The 15,576-nt window shown below is 44.0% G+C and overlaps 2 protein-coding genes across 2 annotated transcripts in view; one reads left to right on the top strand and one right to left on the bottom strand.

The window, feature by feature from the left end:
* The first annotated feature begins 331 nt into the window (after positions 1-331).
* LOC308108062 (uncharacterized protein) lies at positions 332-4,517 on the top strand. Its single transcript, XM_080460734.1, has 7 exons — positions 332-426; positions 629-675; positions 804-830; positions 1,724-1,928; positions 2,016-3,439; positions 3,525-3,742; positions 3,852-4,517. Exons 2-7 carry the CDS (start codon positions 643-645, stop codon positions 3,919-3,921), a joined length of 1,977 nt encoding a protein of 658 aa, XP_080316860.1. The 5' UTR covers positions 332-426; positions 629-642; the 3' UTR covers positions 3,922-4,517.
* A 2,139-nt stretch (positions 4,518-6,656) lies between these two features.
* Positions 6,657-15,576, bottom strand: part of LOC308108061 (low-density lipoprotein receptor-related protein 1-like) — an 86,986-nt gene continuing 78,066 nt past the window's right edge. Inside the window, exons 66-90 of the mRNA XM_080460733.1 lie at positions 15,426-15,545; positions 14,589-14,711; positions 14,080-14,205; positions 13,882-13,998; positions 13,102-13,208; positions 12,887-13,019; positions 12,650-12,772; positions 12,433-12,555; positions 12,182-12,319; positions 11,960-12,097; positions 11,728-11,847; positions 11,264-11,529; positions 10,986-11,167; positions 10,771-10,877; positions 10,579-10,698; positions 10,297-10,473; positions 10,036-10,176; positions 9,774-9,947; positions 9,015-9,176; positions 8,674-8,857; positions 8,480-8,587; positions 8,288-8,361; positions 8,088-8,181; positions 7,020-7,164; positions 6,657-6,922 (exon numbers count right to left, since the gene is read on the bottom strand). Coding sequence (XP_080316859.1) covers positions 6,782-6,922; positions 7,020-7,164; positions 8,088-8,181; positions 8,288-8,361; positions 8,480-8,587; positions 8,674-8,857; positions 9,015-9,176; positions 9,774-9,947; positions 10,036-10,176; positions 10,297-10,473; positions 10,579-10,698; positions 10,771-10,877; positions 10,986-11,167; positions 11,264-11,529; positions 11,728-11,847; positions 11,960-12,097; positions 12,182-12,319; positions 12,433-12,555; positions 12,650-12,772; positions 12,887-13,019; positions 13,102-13,208; positions 13,882-13,998; positions 14,080-14,205; positions 14,589-14,711; positions 15,426-15,545 — 3,443 coding nt within the window. The 3' untranslated portion in view covers positions 6,657-6,781. The remainder of the gene's footprint in view (positions 6,923-7,019; positions 7,165-8,087; positions 8,182-8,287; positions 8,362-8,479; positions 8,588-8,673; positions 8,858-9,014; positions 9,177-9,773; positions 9,948-10,035; positions 10,177-10,296; positions 10,474-10,578; positions 10,699-10,770; positions 10,878-10,985; positions 11,168-11,263; positions 11,530-11,727; positions 11,848-11,959; positions 12,098-12,181; positions 12,320-12,432; positions 12,556-12,649; positions 12,773-12,886; positions 13,020-13,101; positions 13,209-13,881; positions 13,999-14,079; positions 14,206-14,588; positions 14,712-15,425; positions 15,546-15,576) is intronic.

The following is a 15,576-nucleotide window of genomic DNA, read 5'->3' as shown; positions in this document are numbered from 1 at the left end:
TCCAAATCTCTGAATATCTTTCCGAACTTTACCGAAGCCTTGTATCTTTTGCACATGACAATCTGATCCTGTTCACACAAGAAACTTTTTCAACATCTTTTTTTCCGACATGAACCTTTTAGGGGCTCCATACATTATTTTAAATATTTCTATTCTTTTTTAAATTCTACTAATGTGAACCATTAAAATCACTTCTTTTTAGTGATAATACCATATATATATATATATATGGTATATATGTGCCTCAGCACACGGTGGAATCGCCTCTGTGGGACCGGTTTTGGCCCGCGGACCGCATGTTTGACACGCTGGAGTTTAAAACTGTGACACTCCAAAGGTCTGTGAGGGAAGGAGGAGCTGCTGGGGAGAGAGAAACGACCCCACTGCTTTCACTTTCACTTCTCACCGAGCGACCTGCTGCAGTCGGTGAGTTTAAATGCGTCACCAAGTCTTTGGACGTGAATTTGTGTTTAAATAGGAACCGAATCTGTGTCCCAGTGTTGCGATGTGAAGTTTCAAACTTGCTTCAAGCGACTGAACTCGGTGTGACTTCGCATCCGAACACCGAAGGTTCAACTCGCGGCTCGTTTTTTTAAGACCTGAAACTCTCTTTCTCCTCTTGGTGAAGGAAGAAGAGTCAACATGTCAGGCGACAACGACGTGGAGCCCATGGACGTGAGTAACGTCCAGTAATCCAACCCTCACGGTGTTAATCTGCGTGGGGTTTAATCTGTCCATGTCAACATGTTACCGCAAATGTCGTCTCTATGGGCTAAAGTTGTCATATTTCATGTCTTGTCCAGTATGAAGACCAGGACCCTCCTGTCGCGGTAAGTGTGACACGGTTAATCCAGCAGATTATTTAATGGCAGGCCTCTCCGGGTTTATGGGAAGAGAAAGAGAAAGTATGAACCTGTAGGAGGATGTCTGGACATTTAGGTTATGTCTCTGCAATTTAACATTATTCAAACTCCTTCGAGGCCTTTTACTGATTTTTATTCTGGAGGATTTCATTAGAATGAATGTGTGGGCATCAGGAGGGGCTGGAAATGTGTTAACTTTCTTCTTTCTCTCGTGCTCTCTCTCTTTCTTTTTTTTTTTAAAGAACTTTATTTATTTATTTTTTGTTTTATTTGCACACAGACATGAACAAGTTAACAAATAGAAGCCCACCCACTGCCACCCTAAGGCCAGAGGGGACAAAAACATAAAAAATAAAAGAAAGAGAGGGGTAAAAAAAAAAAAAAGAAAGAAGAAAAGGTAGCTCACGCGCCAATCAAGTTTGTATGTTCAAGGTTAGACAGTTTGGATGTACTGAAATACCGGCTCGGCGAGGCGTCGCACACCACAATGTACAAGGCAAAGAAAAAAGGACGGTTTCATACAAAGCGGGAAGATGTAACCCTCATAATCAGCCAACCAAATCCAGCATGTCTTCCATATGATGTTATTGTATTATTAGTGTTGGTAATTAAAGGTACAGTCTCAATAAATTCTGTAAAGGGAGTCCTGGACTTTCTTCTTTCTCAGATGACTCATTTATGTTTCACCGTCAACGTCGAATATTACCCTGGACATGTTGTCTTCAGCGTCTGGTTAATATGCTATTCTAGCATTGTGTCAAAAGACAAAGACGTATTTTATTTATCTCATCATATAAACATTTTATTTTGAGAGCCGGATTGTGTGATGAAGAGTTTCACTCCCGTGTTTTCACCTCTAGGTTTTAGTTTCGCTGCAGGATGACGACGAGGTGCTGCTCACTCTCTCTTTAAAGTGGTTGAACTCCATAAGACCTCCCAAACTCGAGAAAGATGTTGAGCAGCTTCTCCAATCTTGGTTCAACACATGGGATAAAAAGTCAGACTGCAAATTGGTGAAGGCCTTCAGCGATGAAACGTTCCAGATAAAGCTTAAACCAGATCCAGGTGCCGTACCACTGCTTTTTGACTTCACGCCTTGCCATCGGCTCACTTTGTGACACCTTTTTCTTTTGTCCTCGTTTCCTCTTTAAGGCGTGGCTCAGCTTCAGAAGCTGTGTGGACAAACACGGAAGGTCAAGAAAACTGAATTTGCTGCAACCATCTCATCTATTTACCTGACGCCCTCAGCGCATGGTGAACTGCCGGAAGATGCTTCAACCAATTCTTCTCTCCCAGTGTATGAAGCTCAAGTATGTACAGAGCAACCAGTAGCTCAGAGGCAACCAGGAGCTCAAGAGCAACCAGGAGCTCAGAGGCAACTAGCTCTCCAGTGGCAACCAGGAGCTCAAGAGCAACCAGAAGCACTGATTAGTTCTGTTTCTACTGCAGAAGAAAATATGGTTGGTGGTATCATTCCTGTGAGTCAGTACTGGTATCTGACCCAAATTTACAAGAAGGAACTTGAGCAAATAAAGAGAAAGAACAGAGTGGAGATGGCAGAAACCCTGACGGTGTCATTTGAAGCGAAGGAGAAAGATGGAGACCCACAAAACGCTTTCAATGAGTTCACAACCCTGGCCCTGTCACTGGATATCACCAGCTCAGTTCTTCCTCTCAAGTATTTCGATTCAGATCAGTGGAATAAGGTGCTGGATGCCATCAAGATAAAGGATCAAAAGCTTTTGCTTTATTCAGTCTCTGACCAACTGGTTGTATGCGGGCCCTCCGCTAGTTGTGATACTGTCAGTGACCTGTTAAATGGAGAGCCTCAAACACTCGCGCCCATTTCTGACGGCGAGTATGAGGGAGCACCTCAAGACGCGTCACTGACGATTAAGATGACCATCAACGACCCTCTTGTTGAGGAAGGTCTAAGTGTAGAGGAGAGCAGCTGGAAGCTGATGACGACTTCTTTCCTGGAGAAGATAGACGACATCAAAGCAAAGTTTAATGTGGATTTGAAAGAAGCAGTGGCTGCTCCAGGCCGAGTCACTGTTAAGGCTTTCTACAACGAAGCTGACGGAAACGTCTCCATGGAGAGCCACGCCATCAGAGCTCTTCTTCGTCTGTACCAGAAGACTGCCACGTCACCCATGAGCCTAAACCAGCGCTTGACGAAGAACATGAATGGTGGTCACGAGTTTGAAGGGAGCTCAGTGGATTTTGAGATAATTGGGGGATTTGAAGCAGGTTCAGGATTTGGGGCAGCAGCAGCACCACCAGCAGCAGCAGCAGCAGCAGCAGATGACAAAGAAGATAACTGTCCAATATGTAGAGACGCCTTTAATGATAAGAAACAGCTGATGTGCAAACATGAATTTTGCAAGGTTTGTCTGCAACTGGCAGAGGAAAGCATGGGGCCTGTTTGTCCCGTGTGCAGAGAGGTCTTTGGTACGATTGAAGGACACCAGCCAGAAGGAACTATGACGTCAAGAACGTTTAATTCACCCCTCCCTGGTTTCCCAGACTGTAAAACCATAGAGATCTCCTATCATATTCCTAGTGGAATACAGACGGTAAAACAACCCTTCATTTGCTGGATTGCACGTCTGTTTATTTAGATTGTATTTATCTTGCCTCTTTTTTTTTCTTCTTTTACAGGACAAACACCCCAACCCTGGACAGCAATACTCCGGCATTATGAGACAAGCATATCTCCCAGACAACAAAGAGGGACGGGAAGTGCTACGTCTGCTGGACAGAGCGTTTCACCAGAAGCTCATTTTCACTGTTGGAATGTCCAGAACGACTGGGGCAGAAAACCAGGTGACCTGGAATGACATTCACCACAAGACGTCAACGTCAGGAGGACCGCAATGGTACAGAAACAAAATCCCTCTGCTGTTTTAGTTCTGTTTGGAGTCTGATTGAGTCTTTTTTCATTGATTTTTTTTTATTACCTAATACATGTGGGGTTTTTTTCCACAGCTATGGGTATCCCGACCCTGACTACCTGAGCAGAGTCAAAAATGAGCTGAAGGCCAAAGGCATCAAGTAAAGACTTTGAGAGAATGTCCATTCAGGTTTTAAATCCAAACACAAACAGTATATGTGTCGGTTTGTGACGCTTTAAGTCATTGTTGTGTTAATTCTAAAACCGCTTGTGGTAAACATAAAGTGTAAACATTACAACAAAACACGACGGGGGAATAATTTGTTTATTTAACTGTTTAAATGGCATAACTAATTTGTGATTTTTCTTAGCAACTTTTGATCTTTTGGGGTTTTAGAAAAGCTATTTTCGATAGATTGTCCTACATTTGCAGTGGTTGATTGAGAAACTATTGTACTGTTGTGTGACTGTTGAACCCCAGATTAACTTGGCCTGCCTGTGGCCCCTGAATGAATGGCTTTGAAACCTTTTGCGTTAATTATCTGATATGATCAGTTGGAGTTGTTTGAAAGTTTGTTTTGCGACACAGGTTATAATCATAAATTAAAAATAAACTCCTTCCTTAAAGAATATCTTCAGCTTTCTTTTTTTTTTTTTTTCTTTCGGTACACAACCGTATTAGATTGACATTTGTCTGATTTTGATGTGTATCCTGCTGTTCTAATAAAATATGTTATTAGCCCACGCAGGCTCATCGCAGTATTTTCTCATTTTAATTTTGCAGATTGCTATTTTTTATTATTATTTTTTGCACAATTTTGAAAAATGATTTGTGTCGAAGTGCAAGATTGCGTTGACATTTGATCGTCGGTCGTCACACGTTCACACACAGACGGTGTCATTAGCATGGTAACCTACTGCAGCCAACAGGGACATTTTCATCAAGTTGACAATCTGAATTAATTTGTTCATCAGTAGTTCTTCATTCCAATATATTTACAACCATGTTTACTTCAAAGGCAGCATACTGAGGAGCGGCTTCTGGTCACAGACCTTTTGACTTTTATATAACTGCAGAGCCCATCTATCATTTCTATTGCTTTATCCAACTGAGCCACTTGGAAAGTACCACAGTATTCTGTTCAGGAGAACATGCAGACTTGGACCATGAGCCTTCTGAATGTGTGGCAACAGCTCTACTCCGCTACCACACCGTAATGTCCACTGGACGGAGTATCAATTCACTCAAGACTCGTCACGATTTATTGTAAACAAAAGACAGCGGTTTGTTTTCTGTACAATTTTCAAAATTTTATTTATAACAATATCTGTTATTTAGTTTGTAAAGTACTCCAGCAAAAATTAAACATTATTCTCTTTCCAGAAGAAAGTCTGAGCCTCCATGCATTGTGTACTATAAAAGCTATGTGTCATTTTTCATTAAAAAAAAAAACAAAACAAAAAAACTAATCAAAACAGAAATGCACATATGATTTTGCAAAAATGTCCTTTACGTAAAATGATTGTACTTCTCTCTCAATTAAAGACAAAACATATACAACAGCTTAAAATAACACTCGCTGACAGGTAAGCAAAATAAAAACTTGTTATTGTCGTTACATTGAAGACTTGTGTTACTTTTCACATGCATTAAGATATGGCTGACACATTTCTGACAGAAGCAGCATTTTGGGACAGAGGCTGAGCGTAAGGACGTGTCAGAGCGACCAGAATCGGTAGCATTAGCAGCAGCAGGGCACAGACGAAAATAAGAGACCAAAGAGAGCTCCAGAAAAGAACAAGAGAAACGCTAAGGACCAGATGAACATAATGCACTTAAGACTGAGCCAATACAAAACTGTCCACGTACAGACTTTGATCCTCTAAAGGCAGAAAAGACATATTCACTCACAAAGCCAGGCATGATCTGGTTTCTGCAGATTGAACAAAGAAAAGGATGGGAGAAGTGAAAGAAAGAAAGAAAAAAAAAAAGAGCCAGCTAAATCTTTTCCTTCCTCACATTTTTACTATTAATTGCAGCCGACTTTTTTGTCCCTCTGGAGGAAGACCCTTACGACGGGCCACCGCAGTGCGGACAGCCTCGTGTCCGCACACACGCAGCGATGGCCGTCACCCCGTCCATCACTTTACATCCGTAGCCTCCATTCCTCACTTTGTCTGGAATGTTTAACCCATAACCAATTTTCGCTCATCCCGACGTCACACTCACACACCAACGAGCCTTTCACCCTCTCACGTCAGCAACACATGAACTCCGACTTGTTACGCGATGAAAACCAAAATCTGCTTTACAGTGTAAAGCTGACAGCATACCGAGAAATGTGATATTCTGTGCAAGGAAGACAAAACAATCATTTCATGAACATTGTTCTCTGAGCATCAAAAAAAAAAAAAAAAGTGGAAATACTGTAGTTGCCACCTGGTATTGACATTTTACATGTGCTATACACAAAGGGTGCTTATCACGAACCGGTCTCACATCACCTTGCTGTGAAACGCAGCAAGACAAACAGAAGACACCAATTCAGAAAACTTTGAGTTTTGCCTTTCCCGCTCAAAGTCAACACAAACAACAGACAGTTGGCACTGGTGAAATGGAACAATGTCTTTTTCTTTTCTATACAATTCATACAAAAATAAAAAATTAAAATTGCTCCAATGATAGCATCTTTTCTTCTGATTTTCTTGTTTCCATTTCATTTTGCACAGAGGTAGTGGCTATTTGGGTAAAGGGTAAGGGACAAAGTGTAAATTAAAAATCTCTCATAGAAAATGTTATTTGTTTTTGACCAGAGAAATCTCAAAAGAACAAAATATAATACTGCAATCACATACAAAAGTAGTCCTTCATTTTTGTACATTTTATACAGTGTTCACCCTTTTTATCAATTTTCTCTCACACTTTTTATCGATTTTTTTTTTTTTTTTTTTTTTAAAGTTTAATTTTACTTCAAAAGGCAGAAGACGTGTGTGTTTGGATGATCCAGGCCAACGGATGGACAGTCTATGCCAGCGGGTCCACGAGAGGCTCCTCATCTCCGCGTGAAAGCAATTCCTTCTTCTCGTCTGTGCTCGCCAAAGAATTGCGACTATTGTGAGCGCCCATGTACAGGGTGGCATAGACGGGGTTTGTGAAGTTGGTTGGCTGGAAGGAGGTCAAATAAAAAAAACGTTACATAAAGCATAAGCTTCAGTTTGTTTGTTTTTTTGTGCGATTATGCCTGGTCTTGTCCGTTCTTTACCTTGTCTGGGTCGAGTGTGAAGTCTGCATCGAGCAGCTCCCCGGCATCGTCGTCAGGCTCGCCCTCGTAGATCTTGTAAGCGGGGTTACCAATCTCAACATTCATTGCCCCGTTGGTCATCCTCTGGTGCTGGAAGCCTTTGGCCCTACACAAAATGGGAAAAGCCACAATTATGTTCTGTTTCTCTCTCAAGAGCCGTGGAGTCCGAGCAGCGTGAGCAGGAACACAACCACATTACAAAGGAAGGGAGGAGGCCTTGCATGAGTCTCACCACCATCAACACTAAGCTGGAGCACAGGCACCAACACAGACCCAGCATTCATGTAGCCCAGGCCAGATCCAGACACAGTGGACGTGGAATCGTGACTGTTTGCCCACGAACCGTTTTTTTTTTTTCCCAGATTACATCCTTTAGAGGACGTCACAGAGATCTGCATCGCCTATTTACATCTGAGTAAATGCTGGATTTTTCAAGCAGCATTTTCCAATCTGACCTTGGAAGAATGCTGTCAGACTCTCCACCTCCCGGTATGAGAGACGCTTCCACAGCACAAATCACAACACAGTACAATATGGCACAATATGATGGACGACAGCATGGGAGATCTACAGCTAATAGCTAATGCAGACAGATCTATTCAGTGCATCCTTTCAATAGATCTGCCCTGGAGTTGCTCTGGGGAGGGAAACTGAAGAGGACGGATACGGTGGACTCCAGCTCCCATGAACATCAGAGAAATGGAGCAACATTCAGCACAGGACCAAACACTGCACGGCAATCAAGACTTATGGTTAAGGGAACGACAGATAAAGAAGAATCGTCAGAATGCAAAGAGGGTATATGGAGAAAAAGTGTAATCCTGGCAGCTGTTACCGCAAGCGTCTGGAGCCGGTTTTGCTGTGCCGGCTAGACCTGAGGAGCAGAGCAGAGGGTCAAAGTAGAGCCCCAGGAAATAAACGAAAGACTTAAAAACGCCACACAAAGAAAGGGGGGGAAAGCGTACAAAAAGACAAAGTGGTCTTCACTGTCTCGTGTTGTGAATGGTGCACTATGGAGCTGCTACTCACCCTCTCATCCTTCTCTTATACCAGAATAATGCACCCGCAGCCAGGAGGACCAGGAGCAGCAGCAGCAGCACCGGGATCACGATGGAAGCCGTGCCTGGAAACATACAAACGTATCCACATCAGGCCGCTGCATCAAAGATTGCAACAGCCAACAACAACAAAAAAGCGTTTGTAGGTAATGTATTGATGTGTCCACTTACGTCCGCCTGAACCCTGGTTATCATTACCGCTGGCCACAGACTCACATCGATGTCCTGCCCAGCCAGGGGAACATCTAGACACACAAGAGGAAAAAAAAAAGAGATATTTGCACACCGTACATAGTGAAATGATGGATGGATTTATTTTGTATTAATATTGACCCATATGGAAATGAACACTCTGGTCTTTACCTGCACTCCGGGAGGCGAGTGACGGGGTTTATGGAGCACTGGCCACTTGCACAATACTCATTTGTGTCACAGGTGTAACAGCTGGGCTGGATTCTGCCATTTGTGCAGCTATGGAAAAAAGAAAATGTGCAGCAATGAGTCTGCTCGCATGACACCTTGATGAACAGTCAGTTATATATGTCTGTAAGTCTTACCGACAGGTGAAGCTCCCAGTAGACATGAAGTTGTCCCTGGGGATACATTCGCCGTCACGACAGTAGTGACACTTGTCAATTTCACACGTGCTTCCAGTGTACTGGTGCTGACAGCGACACAGTTTGGAGCCGTTTTCACTCTGGAGGCATGTACCTTTGTTCAAGCAGTAGTTTTCGCAGCTTCCTGCTCACACAAACACAAGTGAAAGTTTTATTGAAAAAAACCCACGTCTTATATCTGATACAGAAGGCGCATCTGATTTCAACACCGGCTCCCTAATTGGTCCCATTGAGCCTCCCAACATTTTTCAACTTGTCAGATCAATAGTGGGAGCACTCACTGTATTGACACCGGTCGCCAAGGAAGTCAGAGTGACAGCGGCAGGTTGGCTGGTTTCCAGCACTGACGGTACAATTGCCTTCGTTCTTGCAGTAATCCTTACACGTGTGCAGGTTACAATTTGGCCCAGTAAAACCTGCCAGGCAGCGACAAGTAGGCGAGCCTGCGGGAGGAAAGACATGAAATATGATTTGTTTAGCAGCATAGTTCGTAGGAAATAACTTAAACATGTGATCCTGTTGCTTAGTATTGTTATATTGCGATATGATTAAGTAGAGGATGTGAATGTCTGTCTCTCTGTGTTTGCCCTGTGATAGACTGGCAGCCCTTCCTTCACCCGCTGCAAGGTGGGGGGATCAGATCCAAGTGGTACAGACAGTTAATGTCACTATGATCTCACCTTTAACTATATGTCATAATCACATCACACAGACAATACTGACCTCAGTCAACTGCTGCGTGTGTTGATCTTTCCTTATAATTTAAGTATATCTGTATATCTGTATGTATGTACGTGTGACAAGATTCACTTTCAGCGTTGTCATTCTGACAGCTCTCCAGTGTTTGTGTTGACAATAATGAAAATTTGAAAGAAAGATGGAGGAAAATGAAAACAGAATATTACTTATGTACAGTACAATAGGGAATAAAATACACAGGAAATATGTAAGTTTGTGTACACTAAAACGCTGAAAATATAAATGTTCTTGTCTGAAACATTCTATGTAAATCAATGAAACTTGCAGGGTCCATATCTCACCTGTTGGAGAAGGCGTGCATGTGCCTCCATTTTTGCAGTATTCCCTGCACTGATCAATCTCACATCGGTCTCCTCCATAATTAGGCTGGCAGCGACACTTGGGCTGCTTGTGGGCATTTAGGAAACAGCTGCCACCGTTCATACACTGGACCAAGCAGGGACCGCTGGGAGGAGCTGCGGACGATAAAATCCCTCAGTCATAAAGAAAGCCATGAATGTCATTGCGTGCAGACAGGAGCAGTTTCAGTGTTGGCTCGCTCACAGATGGGAGAGAGTGTAGGAGTAGGCAGCTCCACACATGTTCCATTGTCCAGTGTTCGTCCATTGGGACACGTGCAGACCGGTCCACTGGGGCTTAGCAGGCACAGCCATTCACATTTCTTTCTGTCACAGGGATTAGTCACTAACGGAGAGTCAGAGAAAACGAGTATTAAAATGAGGAAGGGTCAATCTTCACCCTCAGTTCTCAATGTTTTTGGTTTTACTGTATTTTGAGCGTTATAGCTTATATTTCGTGACTCACTCTCAGGTTGTTTGTATCGGTGGTGCAAGACAACATCTGTGGCATGGTTCATTCCAGTTGTCAGGTTCTCGATGGGCCCTTTGCCAAACTTATTCACCCGGAAGACGTGGTTGTTCATGTAGGTGACGCCATAGACGTAGTCCTCAAAGATCTCTATGCTGAAGGGGTGACTGAGCTCTGTGTAGAAGCAATAACACACAAACAACCAGACTCAAGTTGTGCCTTAAGAAACGTGATTATTATTGTGGATAATGGCCCTATTGCAGTCATGGACGACTCAACTGTTTTTGATGCTGTTCACGGCCACAACCGGATCGCTGCCATTCAGCCTCACGCTGCAGATCAAGGACAATTTTGCGTCCGCCCAGTACAGACGCTCGTTGAAATAATCCACAGCCAGACCTGCACAAACAGAGAGCGGTGTTGAAAAAGACAACTCACGCTTTACTAAACAGCACAAAACAAAGGCTTTACCAGTTGGCCATTGGAGGTTTTCTTCCACCAGCATCTCCCTCATGGTACCATCCATAGCAGCTGTCTCAATCTTAGGGTGGTTGCCCCAGTCTGCCCAGTACATTCTCCTAATTAATGAAGATCAAAAGCTTCATTTAGCACAGCTGCTACCACAATTACACCAGAATTTCCATTAGTCCCGTTTCATTGCACACATTCTCCTGAGACCGACTCACCCTCTCTGGGGATCCACTACGATTGCATAAGGCTCGTCAATCATGCCAGAGATCAGGGTTTTGCGGTGGCGTCCTCCGCTCAACTGGGCCACCTCGATGACGTCTCGGCCAGAATCAGTCCAGTACAGGTTCCCGGCCACCCAGTCCACAGCGATGCCCCGCGGCATCTTCAGATCAGGAATCTAAACCAAAAGACAGAGGGACATTGGCTTGTTGGACATTTGAGATCGCATAAACACAAAGAGCAAACAATTAAAGCAAAAGACATACACACTGACCTCAAGGTGAAGGACCCTGGAGTCACTCTGGGGGCGTTCACGTTCACTATTTGGGGAGGAGGTGGAAGAAGGCAGATCATAGGAAGAAATGCGGCCCGTGTGCCAGTTTGTCCAGTACATGCGATTGGTCTTCACATGCAGATCCATGGCATCAATGCGAACATTGGCATCGCCCTGGAAGACCTGCTCATAGCGCCAGTTAGGCATGGAAGGATCCAGGCTGCGGATTTCATTGTCGTCCGCGATGTAGAGCACTTGTCTCTGAGCTGGGGGCGCACGAGAAATGATGTCAGCGAGGGAAAAGAGGAAAACTACACAGTCCCATAAGAGGAACGACAGCAGAGTACACACACACACACACACACACACACACACACACACACACACACACACACACACACACACACACACAGCAAAACAACCTTGATTAGTCAATAAATGCTTGTGACATCACAGATACTCACTGTCAGCCTTGCAGGTGTCATTGATTCTGGTGAAATACTTGTGGCAGCTGCACTTGTAGGACCCCTTAGTGTTGTTGCAGACGTGAGAACACAATCCAAACTCTGCGCACTCGTTTTTATCTGCAAAAAAAAAAAAAAAAAAAAACCACAGTGCAGCAGACATCACACACTTTCAAGGGTTGCTGCAGCTTTCCAGCCGCAGCGTGACATAAAAAGCGAGATTAAACTGTACCTTCACATCTGTTGAGCCCAGTGGACTGAAAGCCGGGTTTGCAGGAGCAGAAGGAGTCGGTGCCGTTCACCACACAGTGCGCCTCATCTCCATCGCCACACACTGTCCTGTTGCTGCGGCAGTCGTTCAGTACCGTGTCTGCGGGAGACAAAACAGCAATCATGCAGTCACACCAGGGGAGTGAACGGTGTCATGTAGTCAAAGCCCAGTGGCACAACATACCTTTCTTGTTGCAGTTGATTTCGTCAGAGCCGTAGTCCTCACAGTCATTGAAATAGTTGCAGCGCAGATTGAAGCTGATGCAACGTCCATTGGAGCACTGGAATTTATCCTTTTGACATACTGGTGTCGAGGGAGGCACTTCAGAATAAGAAAAGGAGCCACAGAGCAGTTATTTTTCATGTCATCAGATGAAAATTTGGGAAATTTGCTTCGTCTTTGGTGAATTTTCATGTTTATATAAACCAACTCACGGCAGTTTTGTTCATCGCTTCCATCGCCACAGTTGTCCACACTATCACAGCGTTTTGACAGATGCAGACACACGCGATCGTTATGACAACGGAACTGCCTCATGGGTGGACACTGGAATTTCACTAAAAGTCAAAATCATACGAGAGATATATTGAAGATCAGGGTGTATCATGCCCTCTGACATGCTGTTCACAGGTGAAAGGAAAGCAATCTCACCACACTCTTCTGGGTTCTCATCAGAATTGTCACCGCAGTCGTCCTCACCATCACACTTCCAGCCCAGTGGTTTACACAGAGTGTTGTTGCACTGAAATTCATCCAGGGGGCAATGTCTACCCACTGAAGCAAGATGAACAGAGACATGACATGAGCTGAGACAGGCACTTTTCAAGAAATATTCCTATATTTCATTTTGCAAAACATGCAGGAGAAGATCCATTGCATGCATCCTACCGCCACTGTCGCACTTCTCCTCATCACTGCCATCCAAGCAGTCGGGATCTTCATCACAGCGCCAACGAATGGGAATGCAATGGCCATTTTTGCACTGGAACTGATCGCTGTCGCACTTCACATCACAGCCATTCTGACACAAAACACAAGAGCTCTTACACTATTGCCCAAACGTCACATATCAAGAATAATTTGAGAAAAATGTTGAGTGATACCTCGTCTGAACCATCAGCACAATCGTGGTCTCCGTCACACTTCCAGCGCCCAGCAATGCAACGACCATTTGTGCAGGAAAACTCGCTCTCTGAACACTGACGAGGAACTGAGGACAGAGGGGAGAGTGTTTAGAAAGGTGACAGAAGACTAAGGAAGAGCTGGGAAAAGAAGCAAGGAGCAAGGAGAAGAATAAAGGAATGGAAATAGAAGAGAAAAGCGGGTAATAAGAGTACACTGATAAAAGGGAAGGTGCTCTGAGCCAGACGTACACAGACAAAGACTGATAAATCATAAGACAGGTTCGGCTTGGTGGACACACAGGTGGGAATGGTACACTTGGTGTGGTGGAGGAGGCAGAGGAGCAGGTGGAGTTTGAAAAGAAAAGAAGAGTTGGGGGACATAACAGGTTGGGGAGCTGAGGTTGTGGATGATCTTAAATCTGTGGCAACACCTACCTTTGGCTTACTGCCACTGGCCAGTGTGAAATGCAAAATAGACATGAGATGATGTGAGATGTGCAAATGGCCACAGAACCAATTAACTTAAAGGAAATCAAGCCTCAACCATGTGTGTAGTTGAGTAAATATAACAGACAAACACAGTGACAGGTGATAAAGACCTTACCACTACAACGGGCCGCATTTCAACAGTCTGCTTCGCACAGAGCTCACACGTTAATAAAACAATACTGTCTTCATCAACATTGTAATGTCAGAGTTGTGGTTATGTGAGCATGCAGCATTCCTTTGCAAAGAAAGAAAAACAGACAAGGAACCGACCACACTTGTCTTCATCCGAATTGTCCCCACAGTCATTGTCGTAGTCACACTGCCAGCGGCCCGGCACACAGCGGTTGTTTTTACAGCGGAACTGGTACGGCTCGCATGTTCGCTCGTCTGTGCACAAGCAGATGGCATTAGGGTTATGCACCCTCCTCTAACAGGCTTCCTTTTACACTCCTGCAGCCCCCTCCATACCGCACTCCTCCTTGGGTTCATCTGAAGCATCTCCACAGTCATCCTCGCCATCACACTTCCAGCGTGCCGGGATGCAGCGCCCCGAGTCTTTGCAGCGGAACTCATCCACACCGCAAGTCATTTGAGCTGCAACAAAGAGGTTTTAGTGGATTAAATATCAAGACAGGAGAAAGGACAATACAGGTTTATTCACTCTCCATAAAACAATCAATTGTATGTCATATTTTATCGATGTTACTGGAGTCAGTTCTGATTTAAAAATTATCACCTGAACAATGACATGGTAAATAATAGCAAACTAAGTGAAAGCAGTCAACTCTCACAGACCAAGAAGTTCTAATATTTCCATTTGAAGTCGAGCTTCAGTTTTCATTTGATGCTGACATTCACAACTCAACATCAACATAATTTCCACTGCAATTAAATTGGTTCTGGATAATAGCCAGAGCAGAGATGCTCCTGGTGAGCAGCGGTGCTGTTTGGCACAGTAATGAAAAGCCTTGTCTTACTGCAGTTTGCAGGCTCATCTGATCCATCCACACAGTCATTGTCTCTGTCACACACCCACACCCGTGGGATGCAGCGCTTCGTGATGGCACACTGGAACTGGTTGGGCGCACACGTTACCTCCGCTGCACAGAAAGACTCTCATCAAATAACTCTACATTAAGAAAAACTACCACCTGGCAACACTATCGGCTCCCAAAAGTGGCCAAAATTAATTACATGATTACATTGCAATTTTCATAGCCTTGCAGTTAAAGGTTAAAGTTCATACAATCTCTCTTGGTGGAGAAAGAATGTCCTCAGCAAATGTCATGGCAATTACATGACGCGGTGTGATAAAGGAAAGGTCAAAATGTTTTGCAATCTTCTATCTGCTCATTACATTTGAGATACAATATCCATATGAAATCTTAGCCTGAATGAGGCTATAGTGAAGAAATTGCATGGTCGATATAATCAGTGGAGTAGTGGTTATCACTCAACCCACTGAGCAAGACTATCTCCAGTTCGATTCCTGGCTTGGGGCTTTCATATGTGAAGTTTGCATGTTCTCTCTGTGCATGTGTGGATTTTCTCTGGGTACTCAATTTACAAAGTTTGCACACAAAAAAAGATGTGTATCAGGTAAATCAGTGTCTCTAAATTGACTAGATGTGACTGTGTCTGAATATGTGTCTATCTATCTATCAGCTCGAGCACCCCACCACCCTCAGCTGGCCAGGACTGATGGATTCTCTGAGAACAAAATTACAGATCCTACTTGGAATATTTGGAAGTGCCTTGTCACATCAACAGCTTTGTCACTGCACTTAGCTGGGGGAAATTGCTGGATGACTTACGACAGTCTTTCTCATCCTCTCCCTCTCCACAGTTGTCCTGTCCATTACAACGGAAGATACCAGGGATGCAGCGGCTGGGGTTAGTACATTTAAACTGACTTGGCAAACACACATGAATATCTGGAAAAAACAATACAATGAGTCAATGACA

This window comes from Lipophrys pholis (assembly GCF_963383615.2).
Source record: "Lipophrys pholis genome assembly, chromosome: 4".
In the NCBI taxonomy this organism is placed as follows: domain Eukaryota; kingdom Metazoa; phylum Chordata; class Actinopteri; order Blenniiformes; family Blenniidae; genus Lipophrys; species Lipophrys pholis.
Note: the sequence above shows the minus strand (reverse complement) of the source record. Positions and strands in the feature narration are given on the sequence as shown.

Coding starts and splice junctions, on each gene's coding strand:
- LOC308108062 (XM_080460734.1), top strand. CDS start 643: ATGTCAGGCGACAACGACGTGGAGCCCATGGAC. Junction 1,929..2,015: donor AAAGCTTAAACCAGATCCAG/GTGCCGTACCAC, acceptor TTCCTCTTTAAG/GCGTGGCTCAGCTTCAGAAG. Junction 3,440..3,524: donor TTCCTAGTGGAATACAGACG/GTAAAACAACCC, acceptor CTTCTTTTACAG/GACAAACACCCCAACCCTGG.